The sequence below is a fragment of the Gorilla gorilla genome, chromosome 20, assembly GCF_029281585.2.
Source record: "Gorilla gorilla gorilla isolate KB3781 chromosome 20, NHGRI_mGorGor1-v2.1_pri, whole genome shotgun sequence".
Classification (NCBI taxonomy): domain Eukaryota; kingdom Metazoa; phylum Chordata; class Mammalia; order Primates; family Hominidae; genus Gorilla; species Gorilla gorilla.
This window is the reverse complement of record NC_073244.2, coordinates 11,724,668-11,748,909: the sequence shown is the minus strand read 5'-3', so window position 1 is coordinate 11,748,909 and position 24,242 is coordinate 11,724,668. Positions and strand designations below refer to the sequence as shown.

General features: G+C 52.4%; 1 protein-coding gene across 9 annotated transcripts in view; it reads left to right on the top strand.

Moving 5' to 3' along the window:
• RANBP3 (RAN binding protein 3) overlaps positions 1–24,242 on the top strand; it is a 62,322-nt gene that overhangs the window by 24,064 nt on the left and 14,016 nt on the right. For 2 of the 9 annotated variants that reach the window (XM_063702018.1, XM_063702021.1), the window contains 7 exons: positions 2,746–2,949; positions 12,531–12,567; positions 12,659–12,745; positions 14,784–14,855; positions 20,810–20,875; positions 21,745–21,837; positions 22,754–22,881. In XM_063702018.1, coding sequence (XP_063558088.1) covers positions 2,746–2,949; positions 12,531–12,567; positions 12,659–12,745; positions 14,784–14,855; positions 20,810–20,875; positions 21,745–21,837; positions 22,754–22,881 — 687 coding nt within the window. The remainder of the gene's footprint in view (positions 1–2,745; positions 2,950–12,530; positions 12,568–12,658; positions 12,746–14,783; positions 14,856–20,809; positions 20,876–21,744; positions 21,838–22,753; positions 22,882–24,242) is intronic. The other 7 variants (XM_063702020.1, XM_063702022.1, XM_063702019.1 and 4 more) reach the window with 6 other exon arrangements.

The window sequence follows — 24,242 nt, the reverse complement described above, 5'->3', positions numbered from 1 at the left end:
AAATTGTCCTAATTGCCCCTCAGATGTCACTTATAGTGACTTTAACAACTTCTTGATCCTCAAAGATCAAGAAGTCTCATCAACTGTGGGACCAGCTGACTTACCTTTCAGTAAACGAGATCTCAGACCACAGCCGATGGGGTGCAAGTAAAAGAGCCCCTTCGTCTCCACCATCCCCCTCACGCCATTCAAAGGAGACAGCTCTGTATGCTCAGGTTTTATTGCTGAATCATGATTCAGCATAATTTGGAGTTGAAAAGAAAGACACGAAGCTGCCAGCCGAGGAATATTTTGTTTTTGTTCAGTGGCAAAGCCACACAGCGGTTTTCTGTGGGTCCCGTTGATGTGTCAGATTGCACTTCAGCACACTACGGACTGGGACCGTGGCCTGCGTGTGGGTGCCGGTGGCATCACTTAGCCTTGGGTGAGGTTGCCAAATCCTATCGTTCCAGGGTAGAAAAAGCCATGTGTGGTTTTAATTGTAGTCCTAGGGCCTAAAACGAAGCCATGGTCAGATTGGCAGCACAGGGATGTTACTGCCTTCCCATGCCTGTGCTTCCTGGGGAGGGGTGTGCTGTCTCAGCGAAACGCCTGCGTTTACATGCACCATTGTTTCCGGGGCAAAAATGAAACCTTTCTTTCTTAACTGCCTTGGATGGAGATAGAGTTCTTTCTTTTTCTTTTTAATGTGAAGAGAATTTAAATATCCTTATGTAGGCTGTTCCATTCTTTGTAAAGACTAAACATTTCTTTCAGTTGCTCTCTCTCCAGAGCATTTGTTAATCTGAAGTGGGGAGGCTTTGAGGTTGTACTAGCAGAATAATGGCCATTTGGTAAAAAGAAGGCAGTTACAGAAATGCTATTTAGCAGAAAGTACAGTATCACTGAAAATGTGGTCGTAGGGTGTTTAGACCTGCTTTTGAGGCTTATCGTTGGTGTGATGAGCTTAGCCCTGGTGCACGTGGTTTTTGCCAGCCATGCGTATTTTAGGATGAGGTCAAAGGCTGGCAAAATCTTGATGTCTGATTTTACCAGACATGTTGAAAAACTCCAGGCTTCACCTTAGTTCTTTAGAGCTTACGCTTCCTGCCCAGGAGAAATGCTAGGACCTGAGTAGAAAATGCTGGAATGACATTGTTAATGCTCCCATCTGAGAGAGGAAGTGATGTAATACTTCTCAACACTTGTACAAATCATTCATCTTAACCAAAGATGACGAATTTGATCCTGTTTTGATGTCTTGATTTCCATGTTTATGACTTACTTCTTGGTCCTCCTGTTTAGCATTTTGAATTACCATGAGGATATTTGAATATTTACATTTCAAAAGCAGGGATTACAAAAAATTCAAGTGGTTCTAATTAGAGATAGGCAGTCCCCCACAGAGCTCTGGGTTTAATTTTTCTCTTGTGAGGTATTAAGTCTCTCACCATAAAGTAGCAAAAGACATGGGTGGCTGGACCAACCACGGTGCCCTGTGCAGGTTTAGAGAGCGGCTGGTCCGTGGCTCTGCCCTGGATACAAAGAGGCGACAGTGTCCCCTTGATTACTTTTGAGTGAAGATTGCTTTTGCTTTCCTAGGAATTTGTGTACATTCTCTTACATCCTCTTTCTGTAGCTCCTTTCCTCCTCCCGGATCACTGCTTTTTAAGTAGTGCCCAAACCCCGTCTAAAGAGGTCAGCCACTTCACACCCAGAAGAAACACAGCCACGTCCACGGGGAGACGGGGCAGCCCTGTAGTCATGTAGGTCACCGAGTGCGAGAAATGGCTCCATGTCGTTGTACGATGCCAAGAGGGAGGTTTGGGGACTGGAGTCTGTTTTAGGACACCAGGTGTTTAACCCATTTCTCAAGAAAAGTCTTGGAGTTATGGCCACAGAGCTCTCAGCCCATGGAAGCCCTGCTGGAGTCCCAAGAACCACCTTAAAGGATGCCGGGTGTTGTACTGTGGGGAGGAAGACTTCCAGAACCGGCTGCTCTCACCTTGGCAGCTTTCCAAATGAGCCCTTGCCTGGGGTGTTGAGGATGCACCCGGGAGAATCCTAGGCCGAGGGGCTCTGCGGATTTGCCCCCCTCCTTCATCTGAACTACCCGCCTGCCACTGATGTAAAAACCAGCTCTCAGTGTCCATGTCACCCCACACCTGCACTCACTGAGGTGGGAAAGCACTTTCTGGATCCTGGGTGTAAGCAGAACAAATGGAAAGTGCTAGAAGAACTGTAGTGAGAGGCAGAAGCCCTTGACCCCGGCGAGAGGCAGAAGCCCTTGACCCCAGCCTCCCTGGTTTCTCCCTAACTTTGGGGTTCCAGCCACCTCCCACTTTCCTAAAGCACAGAAATGGTGCTGATGGCCAGCTCCCCCACTTCAGTATTTTTGAGATCCTGAAGGGGTTTTAATATTTTGCATGATCGTCCCTGTCCCTTGATCACCAAGGCCCATAAGCCAAGTAGCTCCTTGCGAGGCAGCCCATAGTTTTGGAAACGAGGGTCCTGCTTCTCATACACTGTAGAGCTCCTTGCAAAGTCACATGGCACCTAGTCCACACTCACTTCCCTTCCGTCAGCCGGACAGCCGGTTTTGTTGAGCAGAACCCAGCAGCAGGTGCCTGCTCTCCCCATCTTCCTCCCAGGCGCAGGAGCTGCTGCAAGCTGAGCCAGCTCCAGCCTCTGACCCCTGCCCACCCTTCCTGCTGTGTGGTGCAGCCTTTATTCACATTGAAGGAAAATTGTCTTTTTTGCTCCCAGTCCCCTGCAGAGCAAAAAAACTTGTCGGATTCGGGAGAGGAGCCTCGGGGGGAGGCTGAGGCCCCCCACCATGGCACGGGTCACCCCGAGTCAGCTGGCGAGCATGCCCTAGAACCTCCTGCCCCTGCTGGCGCCTCAGCCAGCACTCCTCCGCCTCCCGCTCCTGAAGCCCAGCTTCCTCCTTTTCCGCGAGAACTGGCAGGGGTAAGTCCACACCTACCCGGCACTCCTACCGCCCAGGGGGAGCCCAACCCAGACCAGCCCCTTTCCCTTCGGGTCCCTCAGATCCTGGCCCTAGCTAATTGTAAGCAGCTGATGGTAACTTAAAAGATGACAAGGATTTCTTCCAGCTCGCTTTAATTCATGCTGCTGAAAAGTCAGGGAAAATCGAATCCCCTTTTAGCCTTTTCTAAATTGCTGTGGGAATATATACCCACAGCAAGAGGTGAATCCTGTTTCCCAAAAAAGACGCGAGGGGTCAGGAGGAATTGAGTCATGTGAAGTAGAACCTTCCAAACCTGATTTGACCCCTTCATCCTCCTTCCATTTTTCCTTCTTGTTTCCCTGAATGCGGGCATTCAAGTTTACCGTCTTAGAAACCCAAGAAGCTAAGGCTTCCTTTGATATCTAGGAAGAGGCGCTCTCCAACACAGATTGCTTTGCAAGACTGATTGTGTTTGGACTGTGGTTAAGGCAGTGAACTGATTGTCTTCAATCAAAGCAGGAAGAAGAAAAGACTCTTCCTTTGAACCCAGAAGGAATCCCCTGAGCCCTTTATCTTTGTATTAAGAAGCCTTTTGAAGATTATAGGTGGAGAAGATTGTGAACTCTCAAGAACAAGAAATGTCTTGGGTTTTTGAAGTTTGATAAATTGGGAAAGGTAAACATTATCCTACATTCAGGATTGAAAACTCCATCCTGTAGGTAACTCATGACAGAAGACCCCTATTCTCAGGACAGGGAAAAAGGACTCTTAACAAGAAAAGAAGGGACCCAGCTCTACCGCCTGAGCACCAGGCAGCCTTCCAGGCTGGTACGGTCCCAAACCTTATCCCGGACCTCAGCGTTCCTTCTAGCACACAACAGTCCCCGGTTTTTAAGGAAACTGTTAACGTTCAGCTACAGCCACCAAACCCCAGGATACTTAGGAAGCACTGTTCAGCCAGGGGTGGGTTGGAGTCCTGTTTTAACATTTTGGAGGAGTCAGTGTGTGATGGAAAAAGAAGCAACAGTCTTTACTTGTGCCATAGGCTGTGGGTGTGGGGGAGGTAACGGCGGTAGTGGCCTTTGTGGCACAAAAGTGGGTTTGGGGTAGTGAGATACAGGAGCCGCAGGGAGGAGTCCAGCCAGGAGGCACTTGACCTACAGTGCATTAGGAGTACAGCCCTCCCATGAGCGCACGTGACTGCCGCCAGAGCAAGAATTAGGAGGTGGCTGCGTCCTTCTTTTGTTGGCAGAGTGGCTGCTGGAAACTTCTCCTGAGTCAGGTATGGTGAGTTACTGCACCTCTGGTCTTTGAGAGCACAGGAAATGGTGTTCTCAGGTTTCCGTCTTCAGCTGTCTGGGAACAGACGGTCTTTAGGGTCCCCCCCAGAGGCCTTCTGCAGGTGCCTGGGTTTGAAAAATGCAGCCCACATAGGACTCTCCAGCTGCAGAGGTGACAGGTTCTAGAATGAGAGTAGCAAACAAGTGCATCACAGAGTTTTTGTGACAGCAGGTGCTCTTCAAGAGCACACGCGCTGTTCTGTGCCCTGTGTACTTCTCACAGAGGCCCATGTTGGAGTGTCTGGAGGGGCCTCACTTCGTCCACATGTTCATCTCTTTGGCCTGGCCAGCCCAGGTAGATCTCAGCATCCTGATTCTCATGGACTTTGGGTCTGAGGCTCTGATCCTGAGAAATTCAAGCAGTCCCCCACACTGGCAGGTGGAAGGTGAAGCTGTATGGCAGGGAGCCTTGGGATGAGCTTGTGGTCACCGTGGGAGAGCCAGGATTGGAGGCTGCATAGAGCAGTATGTAAATGTTCCAATGTAGCTCTGGTGACCATGTGCATAACATGCACCTTGTAGTTTTAGCACTCGTAACTTTTGGACACCCACTTTCAGGAGCCCCAGGAGAGCCATTGTCAAGCCCCTTGTGACAGCTCTGAGCCAACCAGGGCTCTTCCCTCAGGCTGTCTGCAGAGAACACCCTGACTGGTTGCTAAGGGCTCCTGTTAATTGGCTTTCTCTACTAACGGCCCTGCTCAGAGCAAAGTAAACTTTATTTTGGGTTAGTTAGGCCATAGATCAAGTCAGATGGAACCCGATGCCAACTGCTTCTTGGCCTGAGACTTTTTTGTGTGTGTGAACTCAGACCATTTTCGTTTGCATCAGAAGAAATTTGGGTCTCACTCTGTATCACACTGGTGTTCAGGAAACCACCCCCATGTTACCCGGCAGGTCTCATCCATCACATCTAGTCTGTTCACTTTATTCCATGGTCCCTGGGGGGAATATAAAGCTGAGAGTTCTTGATGATAAATAGTGGTGCGCTGAATTGTTACTTGTAAAGGGCCCTTACCATCTTTTAGTCTCGTCAGAACCCTGGCCATGGAAGAGTCAGTACCAGGAAAAAGTCTCTATATATCAGACTTCCTGGCTTTCAGAAGACAGTCTGAAGAAGACCAAACCACATCCCGATTAAGTTCTCTGTTTGATGCGGAGAAAGCAGGCAGCTCTGGGCACTCACTCCGAGCCTGGTGGAATTGTACTGGACTGAAGCCCCCTGCCAAGGACCTGCCGAGCTTCAGATATGTTTATTAGACCCACCAGGGAGCTTAAGGAGGTTCTGGAATGAATCCCTCCGGCCAGACAGCTTCCCCCCACCTTCCAGCCCCTGCACAGGATTTGACCCTCAGCACCCCTCAACATTCAGACCTTTGGAAGCCGCCTCTCACTTGCTTTTCTCAGGGCCTGCCCTTTTGACAAGAATTTCTGAGCTGGTTGCCTCTGCCACAGAATAAAAAGCATTGAACTGGCCCATCATTTATTTTGTATCCCAGGTATCCAGCCATGACCAGCCAGGTTTTCTAACTTGTCAGACTCACTGAGGCCCTGGTACGCCGCTTGGTTGCCAGTTTTCTAGGGGGAATTTATCTTTTTTTTTTTTTTTTTTTTTGACATGGAGTATCGCTCTGTCGCCCAGGCTGGAGTGCAGTGGCCTGATCTCTGCTCACTGCAAGCTCCGCCTCCTGGGGTTCACGCCGTTCTCCTGCCTCAGCCTCCTGAGTAGCTGGGACTGCAGGCGCCTGCCACCATGCCCAGCTAATTTTTTTTGTATTTTTGGTAGTGACAGGGTTTCACCGTGTTAGCCAGAATGGTCTCAATCTCCTGACCTTGTGATCTGCCGACCTCGGCCTCCCAAAGTGCTGGGATTACAGGCGTGAGCCACCACGCCCAGCCATCTAGAGGGAATTTATCTGACATGGCCTTGCTTTCTGGCCTTTCCTAGGGGACCAGGTAAACAGTGCCATTCCTTCCTGCTTCTTCCTTGTTCGTCTTTGTGTCTGTGGAGTCGGCTTCTGAAAGCTTTGTCCCTTTCCCTGGGCCGCCTTGGCACCCGTGTCCTCCTTGAGGCCACACCAGACAGTCTGACAAGATCCATGTTTTTTGGACAGGGCAATTGTTAATAAATGTGACAAGCATGATTTTCACTGTTTCATTCCTTAGGCAAAGAACAAGCTTCCCACCCCTGCATTCCCATTCCAGATGGGATGTGCCCCCCTGTCTTGTATTTAGTGACAGGGACTCATGCGCCTCACAGAATTGAGTTACTTCCCGCAAGCTCCCTATGGCTCCCGGTGGGGAGCTTGCTGCGCCACCAGCCCCCACCCCGCTGGCAGGGACGCGGGGCACATGATCAGCACTCACAGTGCTCGCTCCCGACCAGCCTGCAGCCCAAGCCGCGGGAGGGCTGCTTCATCTTTTCTGAGCCTGCTCTGTTCACTCCTGCTGTCCCAATGCCAGAGAGACAAGTCAAAGGGCCTTCTGGTCTTCTTTCTCTTCTGCTTCCTTATTATTACTCTGGGATGTTGTCATCATGGTGTTGAAGTGGATGCTGACCCAGCATTCCCCGGTGTCATCCTGAAGCCCTGCGCCTCGCAGCAGTAGAGTCTAGTTTGGGAAAAGCAGAGGAGGAGGAGGAGGAAATGGGGCTCTCATGTCCTGCTTCTGTCCTCGCTCCTCCCCACTAAGCTCGAGTCTTCGGAGCTTGCTCTTTTGTTTTTGTTTTTGTTTCTTTCTTTTTTCTTTTCTTTTCTTTCTTTTTTTTTTTTTTTGAGACAGAGTCTCCCTCTGTTGCCCAGGCTGAAGTGCAGTGACGCCATCTCGGCTCACTGCAAGCTCCACCTCCTGGGTTCAAGTGATTCTCCTGACTCAGCCTCCCGAGTAGCTGGGATTACAGGCATGCACCACCATGCCTGGCTAATTTTTGTATTTTTAGTAGAGACGGGGTTTCTCCATGTTGGCCAGGCTGGTCTCGAACCCCTGACCTCAGGTGATCCACCCGCCCAGGCCTCCCAAAGTGCTGGGATTACAGGCGTGAGCCACCATGCCCGGCCTGGAGCTTGCTCTTAAAATCCTCCTGAGCTCTGGTTGCAGACCTCTGGGGGCTGACCCTGAGTGTGTCCCAGGCATTGTTCGGGACCAACCCCTGAGGACCCACTGCCTTGTTTGGGGTGAGGGGTGGCCCCAGACTGCCTTGACACCAAACAGGTCCAGACTCCTGGGCTGCTGAGTCTAGGAAATGGAAAATGTGGAGCTGGCATTGGCTGTGTGCAGGGCTGGGTGGCTTAAAGGTTCCTTCACCCCAAACCTTTTCCTGCTTTGGAGAAGGCAGCACAAGCCAGCTGGACAGCAAGTTCCAACGTCTCCTGAGAGGAGAGGCCCTCCATCCCAGCAAGGTGCAGGGTGTGGAGGCCTGGATGGGGGCAGAGGGCAGGCGGCGCCTCACGTGGCCAGCGGGTTAGGATTCTAGAAGAGCTCTGTCCACAGGCACGCATTCTGTCTTCTTGCTTCCCTCCGCTGGGTCTTAGTGGAGAGTTGCTGGCAGGAGGGTCCCCTGTCAAATCTTCCTGTGTTGTTCTTCCCAGGCCTTGGCTTCCCAGCCTTTCCAGGACCAAGAGGCCCCCCACTTTGCTGCAGGCAGGCTCTTAGAAGATATTTGGGGCACGGATTTGAGGGTCTCCTGAGATCAGGGGTCAGGCAGCATCTGAATCTTGTCTGCCTAGGCACCCATTCTTCTCAAGGTCACTGAAGGGGACATGGTGGAGGACACGGACTCCACCCATGCAGCAAGTCCTCAGCAAGTACCTTCTGTGCAGGTGTCCCAGGTGTCGCATGAATGAACTGTGTTGTAGGAGACACCTCTGAGATCATTTCCCTATGTGACAGAACAAAACAGGGTAGCTCCCGAGAGGGGCTGGGATAGGGAGTGAGCACGAGCTTACCCTAGAGGTGGTGCTCACAGCATCTCAGACACTCAGGGACCTGGAGGGAGGGCGCCCACGGAGGAGCAGCACTCAGTGAGGCAGGAGCAGCCAACATGTTCAGAAAACAGGAGGCCACATGGCCAGAGCCTGGTGGCAGAGGGGACCCTGTGCCTGAGGAGGCCACCAAGGCAGGAGGGAAAGGTACGTTCTCGGGGGGCTAGAGCTAATGGGACTTGCTGGCAGGTTGGAGGTGGTGGGTGAAGGGGAGGATGAGTGCAGAATGCCTAGGGGCACCGCAGTGTTCCCGGGGCTGCTTCTAGAGCCACGAGTAGACCCCAAGAGACTGTTGGGAGCCCCGGAGCCACACTCTTGACCTGGACATGCTGCTCTGGGGAAAGCATCCATGGCATCCATGATCCCTGAGAGGCACGGATATCGTGAAAAGAGCCCCCAAAATACGCAAAGCAAAAACGGACAGAACTGAAGGGAGAAATAGTTGAGTCAACCGTAAGAGTTGGAGGCTTCGGTACCGCACTTTGAGTAATGGATAGAACATCTAGACAAGATCAGTAAGGAAACAGGACTTCAGCAACACAAAAACCAACCAGACCTAACAGACATATAGGTCACCCCACCCAAACAGTGGGGTACACGGCCTTCTCAAGTGCACACGGAAAATTCTCCATGGGAGGCCATTTGTTAGGTCACCAAACACATCTCAAATTTTAAAGGATCAAAATATGGAGTATGTGCTCCAACCACAAGGAGATAAAATTGGAAATCAAAAACAGGGAAACTAGGAAATTGACACATGTGGAAATTAACCTAGATAACCACTGAGCCAGAGAGTTAGGTGTGGAGGTGTCAGGAGAAACATCCCGTGCAGGGGTGAGGAGACACGAGGGAGCTCGGGGACCAGCTCCTTCCGTAAGGCCGGACTCAGGTCTTCGGCTTCTCCATGGCCTGCAGGGGGCCTGGGATGCAGTGTCTTTTGTTGAACAAATGCTAAACGGGCTTCTACTGTGAGGTCCAGTTCCTTCCTAAGTCTAGTGGAGTCCCTGACACAACTCCCAGGATCAGAATAAGCCACAGAGAAAGAGTATAAGGGGCTTGGAGGTCACCTCACCAAGGGGTTCATTCTCGCTTGAGGGAAAAGGAGGGCGTCACTGGATGAGAGAGCAGGTCGTCTACAGAGGCCAGAGAGGGTATGGCCATCTCCTGGTCCCAGAAGTCATTTAGGAAGGGACAGATCCCCCAGGACCAGGGAGGACACCGTGTAAGGATTTTGGAACAGTTGAAATGCTCGTTGGATTAAAAGGGGAGAGAAAAGTCTAGAGCCACAGGATGGGACTTGGGGGTGGGGATGTCCTGGACCTGCTGTTAGGAATAGATGGGAGGACTGGTGAGGCCAGGGAAGCCAGAGGTGAGGCGAGCAGTGCGGTGTCCCAGGAGATCGGGCTGTGCAGAGGCAGCTGGCCTCAGACGGTGACCTGCACAGAGCATTTGGAGGCCAAAGCCAGCCTACAGGGCTCTGGAGGGCATGGGTTACCCAGAGGGCAAGGAGGCTGTGTCAGGTGTTGTTTCTCACAGCTGCCTGTGCTGGGAGGCTCATGTAAGGGCCCGTCGAGGGCAGTAGCTGCCCCAGGCATGAGATGCCCAGGCTCGGCTGGATGAGCAAAGGTTTTGGCTGCCCGGGTGGGCAGATGCTGCTTCTCTGTGCTTCTGTCACCTTTGCTAAGTATGAGGGCAAGCGATAGCTGAAGCCTGTACCCACCCCACAGATGTCACCCAAGAAAAGGGATGACAGGGTGGTGACAGCTCAGCACTATCAGATGCAACCCTAGGCTCTGGCATTTCTAGAAAGGTTCCCAGTCCAGGTCCCTCGCCTCCTGGCTGCACCCAGGACTCACTCCACACCCCTGACTCCCTATTCATGCCTGCCTTGAGCTCTAAAGCCCTGCCCCCAGCGTAGCCTCCAGATTTTACATCGGTTGGGAGTTTGATCTCATCAGGTGTGGGTCACGAGCATTGTAATCATCTGCTCCCAGCGTGCAGGGCACTGGGCTGAGCACCTTACCTGCCCTGCCTGTCACCTCACGCATCCCTGTTTTCCAGGTGAGGAGACCGAAGGCTGGGCAAGGTAAGGTTTCACCCGTAGAAAATGGCAGAGCCGGAATACACTGAGTTCTTCCGGCCTTCAAGAGGCAGCAGGGACCAAGCAGCCTCTGCACCCCTCGTGCTTTCGTCCTGGCCGGAGTTGGTACTGACTCTAGGGCCTGGCTGTTTGATGGCATTGCGTTTTGGACTCAGTGGTATTTTCACAATTGCCCCAGTGACTAATAGAACCCACTGTTGTGTTACAAGGATTTTGTGTTTCCCACACACTTTGATGATGTCATCTCGTGGGGATAGTGATAATCAGCCCTCACTCGTACAGTCCCTTGGGAGCATTTCCAAAGCCCTCTCAGAACACGGGCCTCAAGCAAGAAGCCCAGGCTTGCTTTTCCCACACAAACCCATGTTGTCAGCTCACACGGGAGGAGAAAGTCCAGGGTAGCTTTTTCTCTGACCGTCGTGAACGAGCTATATGACTTCAAGTCAACTTCCTACCTTCTCTGGGCTCTCACTGCCACAAGCTCCAGGCCTGGGCCTGTAAGCTAAGATGATGTTTACATTTTTAAAGGATTATAAAAGCAAAAACAAGAATATATGACAGAGACCAAATGTGGCCCACAAAGCCAGCAGTACCGACAGTCTGGCCCTTTATGGGAAAATGCATCGCCCTGACTTGAGGGGGGTCTGCCTTGGCTCCTGTGCTCCTCAGTTTTATTTATTGCAGTTTGCTTTCCCAGGCCACTCTGCAGTTTGCAAAGCCCTTTCACATGCATCACCTCCCCTAAGCCCCAGCAGCTCATCGAGGCAGGCGGGCCTCATTTGGCTAAACTTGACCTCTGAGGAGCATTTTTGAAAATAAGAAAATTGGCTTTTCTTCTTGCTCTTGCAGGGTGCGCGCCAGGAGGAGCGGCCCTCACTCATCGGTGCGCTTTGGGCTGCTAAATTCTGAGACAGGACATAAATGAGGGATTGTGTTGGGGGAGAGGATAAACACTCCTCATGTTAAGTTTTGAGTTTGTTTGTGTTTTGAGATGAGATGTGTCCTTCAGGCTGGGGTGCAGTGGCGTGGTCATAGCTCACTGCAGCCTCAGACCCCGGGCTCAGGTGATCTTCCTGCCTCAGCCTCCCGGGGAGCTGGGGCTACAGGCATTCACCCCCCTGCCCAGCTGATTTTTATGTGGTTGGGTTTTTTATAAAGACAGAGTCTCACCATGTTTCCCAGGCTGGTCTCAAACTCCTGGGCTCAAGCGATCCTTCTGCCTCAGCTTCCCAAAGTGCTGGGATTACAGGCATGAGCCACTGCGCCCAGTCCATTTTAAGTCCTTTTTTTTTTTTTTGAGACAGAGTCTCGCTGTGTCACCCAGGCTGGAGTGCAGTGGCGTGATCTCGGCTCACTGCGAGCTCCGCCTACCGGGCTCAAGCGATTCTTGTGCCTCAGCCTGTAGCTGAGATTACAGGTGTGCACCACCACGCCCAGCTACTTTTTTTTGTATTTTTAGTAGAGACAGGGTTTCACCATGTTGGTCAGGCTGGTCATGAGCCCATTTTAAGTCTTGGTTGCTGGTTGTTCACACTCTAAAGCTAAAGTTTGTGGAATAGGGAATTCTTCAGGCGCCTTCCCTCAGCCTGTGGCTGGGCTTTGTCTTTGATGGTTCTGTTCTAAACACTTCGCAAGTGGGCTTTGGTCCAAAACATCCAAGCTCTTGCTTGCTCTGGGAATAACAGCCCACCCTGAGACAAGGATGTGCATGGTAGAATGTTCCAGGGCAAGGAAGGGAAATCGCTCCTATCCGGTGTGATGCGACCATTTTACACAAGTCCGCTGCCCTCAAGGGTGGAGAGGGTCACTTTTCAGCTCTTGGCAGAATGAACGGGGGCCAGATGAGGTTCGGCTGTGTTTGAGTTTAGGGGTGTCAGGCCAGTTAGCGTAACCTGTGGAGAAACAAGAAACTGATCCGGGTGCTGCAGATGCTTTCCCAGCCACTGAGAGGATTCCTTGGCATGTGTTTGTGAAGCTGGGTGCAGAGGTTCATCGGGGGGATTTTTGAGCTTTAGGCTAAAATCCTGGCTCTCATTCGGGTGCTGGGCTCTGGAAATTAGCTGCCCGTGGTGCATGTTGGGATATTTGTTACGGAGCCGAGAGTTGCTCGGCTGCCGTGAGCCTGATGCCCTCTGACCCCGGCTGTGTGCTCCTTGTTTCAGAGGTCAGCTGGCGGCTCCAGTCCTGAAGGCGGAGAAGGTAAGGAGCTCTCTAACACCTTTGACCATCTTCAGTTTTAAAGACAGAAGCAACCTGATTTTTCTCCTCCTCTTCTCATCATTTTCTGTAGATTCTGACAGAGAAGATGGAAATTACTGCCCTCCTGTCAAGCGAGAAAGAACGTCCTCTTTAACCCAGTTCCCACCCTCACAGTCAGGTAAAATATGCAAACTTACGGAATGGTGAAAGCGTTTATGCTTACAAACCCGCCATTCCCCTCAGTGCCGCGCATCCGTCTGCTGTGTCCTTCCTGCCCAGCTCCGGTTAGAGTCGATCTGAGGCTCGGGCGCGGTCAGGAGTGAGGTGAGAGCTTGTCCAGAGTGCAGCACCAGGGGTCCTCGTCTCGAATCAGTGACACTGACGGCATGGTGAGACTTGGTGGCCTGAGGAAGACTGTGAAGAGATCGTCCCTCTGAAATGGAGGAAAGGGGTTGACTGCTGAGAGCCCTGTTGGGGCCTCTGCCTGTTAATTACATCTCCTCTTTCCAAGGCTGGACACAGACTGGGGGTTTAGGGGTGGGGTGTTCTCCCGACCCCTCAGCTGTATGCCCAGCGCGGGCAGTCCAGTGCAGTAGCCCAGACACGCACACGCATGTACACACAAGCGTGCACACACACGGTAACCAGCAAGCCAGGAGGCCCCAGCAGAGGCCCGTGTGTGATGCTGTGAACTCCCAGAGGAGAGGAGCTTGCGGGGGCCTGGAAGGGTGGGCCAGGCTCGGACTGTGGAGCAGGGCAGGCTAAAGGGCTTGAAGGCCCTGGACGTGAGGCCTGGTCTGAGCACAGGCCTGGAGGTCGGCCTGGGGACTCATGCAGGCTGGTACAGGAGAGAGGTTCCTGAGGCAGATAATGCCATCAGCACTACTTCATGTAACACTCAGAAAGCCCGGCCTCCTGCCGTGGGCACAACTCTGCAGATTTGAGGGTAAATGCCACTGCAGGGCTATTCTCTCGTCCCCGTCTTGACTTCCCACTCTGGCATTGTCTCGTGGCCTCTGTCTTAGCTGTCTGTAGTGCCAACTTGGACATACATGAGTGTTTAGACAGGTTCTCTGGTTATCCAACTGAAATCCATTCCTGGAAAGTTCATGTAAATCATTTTACAGTCCTGAACCTTCAGGATGTCAAGTTGTTTCTGCTTACAGAAGTCACGCATGCGTTACAGGAACACACAGCGTAGGAAGCCAGGGTCCTTCCCAAGTCACCCCTCCACACCCTTGTTTTCATGCCCTTTTCCCTTCACGTTGGTTTTGGACATGGCCGCGTTTTTTTGCACAGCTGCATTAGGTTTTCCAGTGCAATTACACTGTCATCTGCTGACTGGATATTGCGGAACTGTCCAGATGGCTTGCAGTCCAGGCTGCAGTTGGCATCCTTTTAATTTAAGGATCTTTGCGCCCGTGGATAGGTGTTCTGTGGAATGAGGGAGCTCCACTTCCTGCTCGTTGATTTTATTCCTTCCCACTCACCGCCCACTGCTGAACCATGCTTGCTGCATCGAAAACCAGCATAGAGAAGAGGAGGTGTTTGGGCTGTGACTGTAGGCTAAAGAGGCGAGGGACCACCATTCTTCTCCCCGGCCCTCTTCAAATCACCTCCCGTCCAGTGCAGCAGCCCCCAAGAGACACTCAGCTCTCCAGGGTAACTGGAGGCGTGAGGGGCACCAATAATTTGAACAGTGTTGTCTTTGGTTCCATTCTGCGTAGAGTGAGTTCTTCCCCTACGAATTCCACTTCATTTGTGGAAACCTGTTGGCTGGCCCACACCCTGGGAAGCAGTTGCCCTGGTGAAGGAAGATCTTAGGTGGGGGAGGGGGAACCCCATGGACAAGCCTTGACAGGTGAGAAGGAGTCAGGGCCTCCAATGTGGCCTGGAGCATCTGATATCTCCCCTGCCGGCTGCCCCTGCAGAGGTGCAGGGACAAGGGGGTGCCCCCAGTTGACCAGAGTTGACTGTAGTCATCAGACAGATCAAGGCCGTCGGGCTGGAGACCCTCGTAGTGCTGTAAAGAGAGTCTTGGGGTTTGCTTTTCTGGGGAAAGACTGAATGCCCTGTTTGCGTGCTGTTCCGTCTCCTCCCGTGGGACGTGAGAATCCACCCCTCAGGTGGGAGAGGTGATCTCTGAGCGTCCACCCCACCCATTCATGCTGTTTTTCCTCTTGTTCCCTCCCCCGCCTGCACCTCCTTGTCAACAGTTTCAAAAAACAATGTTTTTATGCCATCAAGCTTCTGCGAGCCATCTGCAGGCAATTCCGACTCAGAGCCAGGTGAGCCCCGGCCCCTCTGCCTTCCCGCCCGGCCTGGGGGTTCTCCTGGGAGGAAAAGCAATTGGTGTTGGAAAATCAGATCTTCAGCGGGCATTTAAAGTCAGTTCTTTTTCAGCTGTTAAAATTTTTCCCCCAACTCTTCAGCTCATAGTCTGGGGATCTGGCGTGAGATGAGGCTTCATAAGCCCTCATGTTTGTTTCTGCAAGCAGGGCCTGGTTGCATGGAGCTCCAAGTCCTCTAAAAACAACCTGTGAAGAAATGTATCACTCATTTTTCAAAATTTTATACAAGTAATGCATTCATAATTGGGTTTTTTTGTTTTTTTAGACAGACTTTCACTCTTTTTGCCCAGGCTGGAGTGCAGTGGTGTGATCTCAACTCACTGCAACCTCCGCCTCCCGGGTTCAAGTGATTCTGCTGCCTCAGCTTCCCGAGTAGCTGGGATTACAGGCGCACACCACAATGCCGGGGTAATTTTGTATTTTTTTAGTAGAGACAGGGTTTCACCTGTTGGCCAGGCTGGTCTCGAACTCCTGACCTCAGGTGATGCACCTGTCTCGGCCTCCCAAAGTACTGGAATTACAGGCACGAGCCACCACACCTGGCCCATAATTGTTTTTTCTTTAAAGTAAATCAGAAATATTTCAACTAAAAAGAATCCCTGCCCCTTCCCCACTCACCCTGCCATCCCAAAGGTAACGCCTGTGAAGTTGGTGAATTTCTAGACCTCTTTTTTGTGTATTCTCACATTAATTTTGCTCAGACCTACCTAGATAAATATGTTTAATCACAGCTTCATAACTTTTTTGTGTGTTTTGGAGACGGAGTTTCACTCTTGTCCCCCAGGCTGGAGTGCAATGGGGCGATCTTGGCTCGCTGCAACCTCTGCCTCCTGGGTTCAAGCAATTCTCCTGCCTCAGCCTCCCAAGTAGCTGGGATTACAGGCATGTGCCACCATGCCCAGCTAATGTTTTGTATTTTTAGTAGAGACAAGGGTTTCACCGTGTTGGCCAGGCTGGTCTCGAACTCCTGACCTCAAGCGAGCTGCCCGCCTCAGCCTCCCAAAGTGTTAGGATTACAGGCGTGAGCCACCACGTCTGGCCCCCAGCTTTAAAATTTTAAGGAAAGCCGCTCCCCCTTTCTGAAGAATATGGAGCCTGCCTTTTTGGTCTTTCACTGGAGAACCAACTCCAAGGTTTCCTGAAAGTTTCTCCCACGTGGCTGAAATTCCTCATAAAAGATTTAACAAGCGAGTTTAACAACCTGAATTCTGTAACCCAACCTACCATATATAAATTCATTGCCGACTTCAAAAGCATTGTGAGATAAGTTAGCTGCTGGCGTGATGTCCGTGTCAAGGGAAGAGGTGGGTTCTTATAACTCTCAGCATTGAGTTGATGGCCCCGTTTCAGCAAGGCATTTTGACTCTAAAAGCAAACTGTTTTGAGCCGACCACCTGGTCTCATCCTGCAGAGGGGCTTGGTGTTTCAGGGTCCTCAGGAAGGGCACGATGTTGGTTATTCCTGGGGTGTCGCTTAGCAGGTGGTGGTCTGGATGGGGGCACAGAGCCTGCCACGGTGAGGCAGGTTCTGCTTTAGGTGATCAGTTACTAAAGCCATGTCTGGACCCATTTGTGCTGCTGAGCTCTGTTACAAATCTCATGATCACTTCTGAGGTCTGTGAGCGATGGCCTCCCTCCTGTCTCTCTCCCCGCAGACCTTTCCCCTCCAGCCTCAGGAGCAGGGCAGCTGTTTCGCAGGCCCTGACGCGGCATGGTTTAAAGCCCCAGTGCCCTCACACATGAAAAGGCAGTCATATTAGCCACACATCAGTTCTGCAAAGCCAACTTCACATCCTTGTCTGCCTGCCTTCTGCTTTTTAGCTTTAATTTTGAAAAGCTTTAACACTTACAGAAGAATTTCTCTGTCCCTTTTGTCCGAAGACCCCATTTAGCTTTCTCCAGTCAGCTCCGTGAGTCCATTAGAAAAAAGGACTCAGACCCTGGTCCTACCACACATACCTCCACTTTCATCGGGAACAGGTCTTCAGGCTTCCCTTGACTTTCATGACCTTGAGGATTACAGGTCAGCTGTTGGGTCGAAGTGTCTCGGTTGGGGCCTGTCCAGTATGTCCTGGTGGTGAGACCCAGGTGTGGCATCTTGGATGAGAACGTCGCACAAGCCATGCACAGTACTCACTTGTCCCCTTACCAGCACGGGGTGGCCATGCTCCTCGATCAGGGTGCTGTCTGCCAGGTTTCACCACTGTAAAGCTACTTTCCCCTTTGTGCTGGATGGTTTCTGAGAGACACTTTAGACTCTGGGATTGTGTGTACCTCGTCACACTCCTGCCCTCCAGTGTTTGCACCCAGTGATGTCTTCAGAGTGATGTTTCCCGCTGACGACTGCCCCATGGGATTTTCTTCCCTTTTTTTTTTTTTTTTTTTTTTGAGACAGAGTCTTGCTCTGTTGCCCAGGCTGGAGTGCAGTGGCACAATCTCGGCTCACTGCACCCTCTGCCTCCTGAGCTCAAGAGATTCTCAAGCCTCGGCCTCTCAAGTAGCTGGGATTACAGGCACTTACCACCCGTGGGATTCTCTGAGCACCATCCCTGCCGCGTTGATTAGTGGTGTTCACTGGAAGGAGGAGCTTGCCCTTCTCCCCACGTGCTTGTTCCTTGATCGATTGTGTCAACATAGACAGGCGAGCTTCTGTTGGCATCAGTGGGTGACCGTCTATGGTTACTGGTTTTTATTTAATGTTCAGGTTGTCCCAGATTTGGCCAGTGGAAGCCCTGTCAGGCAGGTCCCCATTGTTCATTTGAGCACTTCCCTTACTTTGTCACAACAAGAGCCTCCCGGCTCAGCCTCTTTTCTCATCCCAGTCCTGGAATCTGCATTTCTCAGAGGCACGCTGGTTCTTCAGGGAACATGGTCTTTAGAAACCAAGGTCTGAAATCACTCCGTGCGGTACTGCGATCTCACTGACTCGGGTGTAGCCCTGCTCCCGGCCCTCCGCGGACAGAGCTGGGGACACACATCTTTGTCCACATGATCTCTTACTCTCTGCCTGCCTGCCTGCATGTGGAGATGATGCCAGGGGCACATGGGCACCTCCCTTGGTATATTCCGCCCTCTTCTGGCACTAAGAAACCGGCACCCTCTGTCCTCTGTGCGTCAGGCATCACTCCCTGCCCACCGCATGGCTGAGCCTCCTCCCCACCCTGCACCAGCGCCGTCCACGCACAGACCCCAGCTCCAGCCAGGCTGCCTTCTCAGCATTTGATGCACACAGTCTCATTCCCATCCCTTCCCTGGTTAAATTGGGGCTCCCTGGGGGGCAAGCATGGCTTCCCACAGACATCACTTGGGGCTCTCTGAGGCAGGCGAAAAGCACCCTCAGACAGGGAGCCTGCCAGCTTCCCAGGGGGGCAAAGGCTGCCGGCGGGAGGGGTCCTCTTCCTGTCTGGAGTGATGCGCATCCCTCAGAGACTGGTGCAGCATCCTCTACAGGACCACACCCCTTGGGTATGTGGCAGGCGTCAGGCTCTGGCCATGATTCAGCAACTTGTGTTGCGACCTGTGTTGCAGAAGAAAATTTCTGGAAGGAATGAGAAGAGACCACCCTTGTTTTCATGGAGCAGGGCCTGTGACAGGGACCTCCAGATTTTGGCTGCCCCTGGAGCGCGCCTTGTCTGTCTGCAGCTCTGGAGAGGGCCACGCTCTGGGCCTAGCACTAGTGGCAGGTCGGTGGCGGGGATTATCCAAGTCTCCTGCTTCCACTTGGCAGCTCGGGCCAGCCCCCAGGCTCCCCTCAGCGTTAGCGCCAGCACTGCACGGAGCGGAGTGTGGAAGGGCAGTAGTCAGTCTGTGACCAAAACATCAGCGTGGAGAGCCAGCTTGAAGAGCTTGCTAAAAACTATCTAAATTGTGAATTTGACCTTTTAAAAACGTATCTAAATTGCCAGTCGTCTTCTACATAGCTCCGTGCTTTGGAAATGTAATTGAGTGTTTCCTTCGGAAAAGGAACATCTGGCGGCTCACCCCCGCATCCTGCAGGATCTGGCTCTCCTGAGTTTGTTTTTTTATGACCAGTCTGTTACGGGAGAGGCACCAGCTCTGCTAACACAGGCTGCCAGAAGCCCCTGGGGCTCGACTCCCTCATACAACTATTATAGTAAGAAGGGTTGCTGCAATCCTCTTGCTGCCCAGGCACAGCGGCGCCTCCGGGGCACAGCGGGAGAGGGGTCTTCCTTGGCCTGCTGAATCTTGATTTGATTTTGAGTCTGAAAATTTGGGCTGACAAAGTGTTTTGGGTTTTGTCGTCATCGTTTTAGTGTACAATTGAGTGGTTTTAGTACATCCACAGAGTTGTGCGACCGTCACGTGATTAATTTTAGAACATTTCCATCATCCCAAAAAGAAACCTCATCCCCGTTAGTCACAGCCTGCCCCCAACCCTCTCCCTTGAGCCCTGGTAACCACTCAGCTCCTTTCTGCTTAGTCTGGCATGTCACAGAAATGCAATCAGACAGCATGAGGGGGTGTCTTTCTTTTGATTTACACCTTTAATTTCTTCCAGCAATGTTTTTGTTTTGTTTGAGACAAGGTCTCACTCTGTCGCCCAGGCTGGAGTGCAGTGGTACAGTCGTAACTCACTGTAACCTCAAGCTCCCAGGCTCAAGTGATCTTCCCACCTCTGCCTCCTGAGTAGCTGGGACTACAGGCATGTACCACCATGCCTGGCTAAGTTTTTAATTTTTTGTAGAGTTAGGGTCTTGCAGTGTTGCCCAGGCTGATCTCAAACTCTTGGGCTCATGCAGTCCTCCTGCCTCAGCCTCCCAAAGCACTGGGATTACAGGCATGAGCCACTGCACCCGGCCCTAACATTGTTTTATAGTTTTATCTTGTGAAATGTATTCCCAAGTATTTTATTCCTTTTGGTGTTATTGTAAATGGAATTATTTTCTTAATTTTGCTTTTGGGTCATTCACTGCTAGAGTTAGAAACACAATTGATTTTTGTATATTGATCTTGTGTCCTGTAGCTTGACAAGGGGGTAAAGCTTAGCACAAACGCAGGGCCACCTCCAGGAGCCATAATGCCACAGTCTCTGTGCCTTGCCCAGGAACAGGCTTGCCTGCCTGAGTCACAGGCCTTTTATGACAATCCTTCGTGTTGTGGATCAGATTAGACCACCATCCCCACTCCCCGTATGGGCACAGTTGCCAGGACACACAGATGAAGGGGTCCATGTGGACAGGTGGCTGGGCGAGGCTGGGCTCTTGAGCCATCCCAGGAGCTCCTGGGCATTCACCTTTCCCTCTAGTTTTGTGAATTTGTCAGCCCGGACTCCGGCCTAGGGGGAGCTGGCCTCTTCCACGGTGGCCAGGAGTGCCCCCTCACTGAGACGGGAAGCTCCGCAGGCACATCTGGAAAGGGGAGGCAGGCTCACTGTGTGCCACCTTTGACCTTTTCATCACAAAAACCTATCTCACTTCCCAGACATCTGTAGTGGTGCCAAGGTTCTTCCTGGCCACAGCTGCATCCTCTGACAGACAAGCCTTCTAGGAAAGGGAAGTGGGGCCTGGGCGCCTGTGTTCCGTGGCTGCCTGACATTCTCCAGAGCCAGGTACAGGGCCGCTGAGCAGCTCGGCTCCTGAGCCTGCAGCAGGTCATAGACAGCTGGGAGGGCGGCTGACGCCCCACCTGCCCCCATGGTCAGCAGCTGGCCCAAGAGCCATCGTTCCTCCTGCCCTTGCCTCTCCCCTCCTCCAGGCGCCTTCCAGGCCTGTTGATCGGACGAGACTTCTGTTGTAATTTGGAAATGTTCTCCCTGGTTCTCCAGGCCTGAAGTCACTGAGGCCAAGACCATAGTCCTCTCCTGCCCTTGCCCCCCAGGCCCAGCCCCAGCCCAGGCAGGCCTGCTGTTGATATTTTGTCTTGTGCTTTTAGAGGAAAGGAGCAGTGGCTTCCGGTTGAAGCCACCAACGCTGATCCACGGCCAAGCCCCCAGCGCAGGTAGGTCGTCTGCCTCCCTGGGGTGGGGGGTGGCTTTCTGACGTTTTTCAGACCTCTGCTCGGCCACACCAGGACACCGCGGGCTCAGCCTGCTTTCTAGAAAGATCACTTGTAACCTGACCCATGAGCCCTGGAAAGTTCCTTTAAAGAGAGGCTGTCTGAGCAGGGAGGTTGGGACCCCTGACTGTGAGCCTCGTGTGTTCAGAAAAGTGGGCAGTGGTGGCACGGGAGCAGGCTAGGCGGGGTGCATCGGGCGGGCTCCATGCCCAGCAGTAGCGCACTTGGTTCAGCCTGTCTGTCCTTCATGTTCTGGCCCCCACATACCACAGTGTTCGCCCCAGTTAGCAGGGTGGTTGCATTCCAGCGGCGCGCTGCTAGTGAGCCGGCTGCTAGTGAGGCTGCCGGGGATGCTGCACAGGGCAGGGCACATGCAAGGGTCCTTGCCCCGTCTGCCTTTGGCAGAGGGACTTCCTCAGCATGGCTGTTTTGAAAAACAGGTGCAAAATGTGCCTGTATGTGACCCCACACCGAGTCCTGAGCCTCCAGGTAGCTGCCTGTGAATCCACTGCTCTCCTCTTACAGTCTCCACTTGACTGTTGAGTCTGCCGACGCCCCGCCGCGTTACTGTGCTAACTGGATTCATTCACAGGCATCGGTCACTGGGAGTTTCACTTAATCACATGTAAAAATAACAGTAGCCAGATCTCCTGGCCAGCTGTTAAAAAAAGACCTCAAGTTTTTAAAAAAGTGCTTCCCTGCAAAGTCTAGCCTGCAAGGGGCATGAAATGGGATGCCAGGGGTCAGTCTCTGAAGCGCCTGGGGGCAGGCAGGGGTCCGCGGGCACTGGGAAGGCCGCCTTCTGTTCCTAGGTCTGCCAAGCCAGAAGCCCAAGGAGCAGCAGCGGAGCGTGCTTCGCCCGGCAGTGTTACAAGCTCCGCAGCCAAAGGCGCTGTCCCAGACTGGTAAGAAACGGCAGCCCTGGCGCCCAGGCCCAGACGGCAGGGTAGAGCGTTCCTGAAGTTGCACCCGGGACAGCAGTGTTGCGACAGAGGTGACTGCTGAATGCACCAGAAATACAGAGAGATCAGGGAAGATGATCCTTTAAATCACCCCCCAGCCATCTCCAGCCCCAAGCCTCCTGAGCCCTGGCAACGGAGGAGGGAGAGGCGGCTCCACACCTTCCTCACAGCTCTCGGCCGCGTGTGACTGTGTGGGTGAAACCTGCTTTGTTCATTCACTGTCTTCATAAAAGCAGGCCGGCTCCTGGGAATGAGATTTATCCCTGTGTGTTTGCAGATAGAATTTCAGCCTCAATTTTCACAGGTTATCTTTAAAAACTTGAAAGGTCATTTTATTTATTTATTTTTTTTTTTTGGAGATGGGGTCTTGCTCTGTCACCCAGACTGGAGTGCACTGGTGCAATCAAAGCTCACTGCAGCCTCGAACTCCTGGGCTCAAGCGATCCTCCCACCTCAGCCTCCCAAGTAGCTGGGACCGCAAGTGTGCACCACCACACCCAGCCAATTTGTTTTATCTTATTTTAGAAACGGGGACTTGCTGTGTTGCCCAGGCTGGTCTCAAACTCCTGGCCCCAAGCAATCTCCCCGCTTCAGCCTCCCAAAGCACTGGGACCACAGGCATGAGCCACTGTGCCCGGCAGGTTTCTCTTTTTTGTTTGTTTCTCTTTTTTTTTTTTAAATCCAAGAATTTTGGCTCTTTGTAGAGATACCAGGTCCTTCCTTAAAAAGGAGACATGTGCTGTGGGCTTTACCATGGAAGGGGCCCTAGACTAGACATGGCCCAGCTCCTCAGCTATGTGAGTGGGGGTGGGAGGGCCGCCAAGCACCTGTGATTCCCCACTCTCCTTCCCTCCCACAGTCCCCAGCAGTGGCACCAACGGGGTCAGCCTCCCAGCAGACTGCACGGGGGCAGTGCCCGCAGCATCCCCTGACACTGCTGCACGGAGAAGTCCTTCCGAAGCTGCCGATGAGGTGTGTGCACTTGAGGTCAGTGGGTCCTGAGGCAGGGAAGCGCTGCATGCTAGGCCCCTTGGGAGTGGGAGGGCAGCTTTCCCAGCACGCTGTGGAGTCCACACGCTGTCGCCTGTTCCAACCAGTTTCCACGTGGGCCTATTGTAAGGCTCTCTGGATTTGCTCAGTAGGCTCTATATAACAGTACCTGACAAACCAGATCTAGATTCCCAAGGGTGGTCTTGCTGGTCAGGCAGAAGAAGAGTGTCTCCCAAGCAAGCTCTGCCAGAAGGACCTGTTGCCCAAAGTTCTGCCGGAAGGGCCTGTCACCCAAGGCTGACCGCCACATGTCTCAAGGGAGTGATCCTTGAGGGAGGACCTGAACCACTGCACTCTGAGGAGTCACTAGGGCCCGAGGAACGGCTGTCACTGATGGGCGTCTTGCAATGTTTAACATGAGGAATGTCTCCCCTCTCTGTGTCCACACCCAAACCACCCCTCAGAGACTCCTATCTGTGTGGTTCCAGTTGAAAATTTTTCTTTGGGAGTCATCTCAGAAATAGTTTGTTTAGGCCGGACACGGTAGCTCACACCTGCAATCTCAGCACTTTGGGAGGCCGAGGCAGGTGGATTGCTTGAGGCCAGGAGTTCAAAACCACCCTGGGCAACATAGCAAGACTCTGTCTCTACAAAAAATACACAGATTAGCCAGGCATGGTAGCATGTACCTGTAGTCCCAGCTACTCAGGATGCTGAGGCTGGAGGATTGCTTGAGCCCGGGAAGGGGAGGCTGCTGTGAGCCGAGGTCACACCACTGCATTCCAGCCTGGGCGACAGAGCCAGACCCTGCCTTAAAAAAAAAAAAAAAGAAATAGTTCCATTTAAGCGGGGGTATGGTTTGGATTATATGGGCCAAAAGCTTTGTGTTTCACAGCCACTGTGAAATAAGGGCCTTTGATGAAGAGCCTCCTTTGAAGTTGGCAGAGATGGGTTTGAAGTCAGAGTTAGGGTAACACCATGTGGTATCTTCCGTGTAAAAGCCAGATTGGATCTTTGTGTTTATTTTCCGCTCTGTGTCCATGGCCTGCAGTTTTATACCCTCCATCCCCAGTAGATGTTCTGGCTCAAAGGGTGAAAATGGCTGTCCACAATTAAATTTGAAAACATCCCCACGCCCTTTTTCAAACGAGTTTGCTGAATTGGAAATAGGGATCATTTCCACCGCATTCTGCGGCTTGGAAGCTTTGACTGCTGAGGTCTCCTGAGCAGATCAGGTGTGCGGTTCTGAGTTGGAGAAGGACTTCGAAGTGACCCAGCCCGTCCCGCCATCTCCCAGTGTCTCTGATTGTCCTCGATGGTGAGTGCACAGGCTGACCTGGTGGCACCCGCTACCGAGA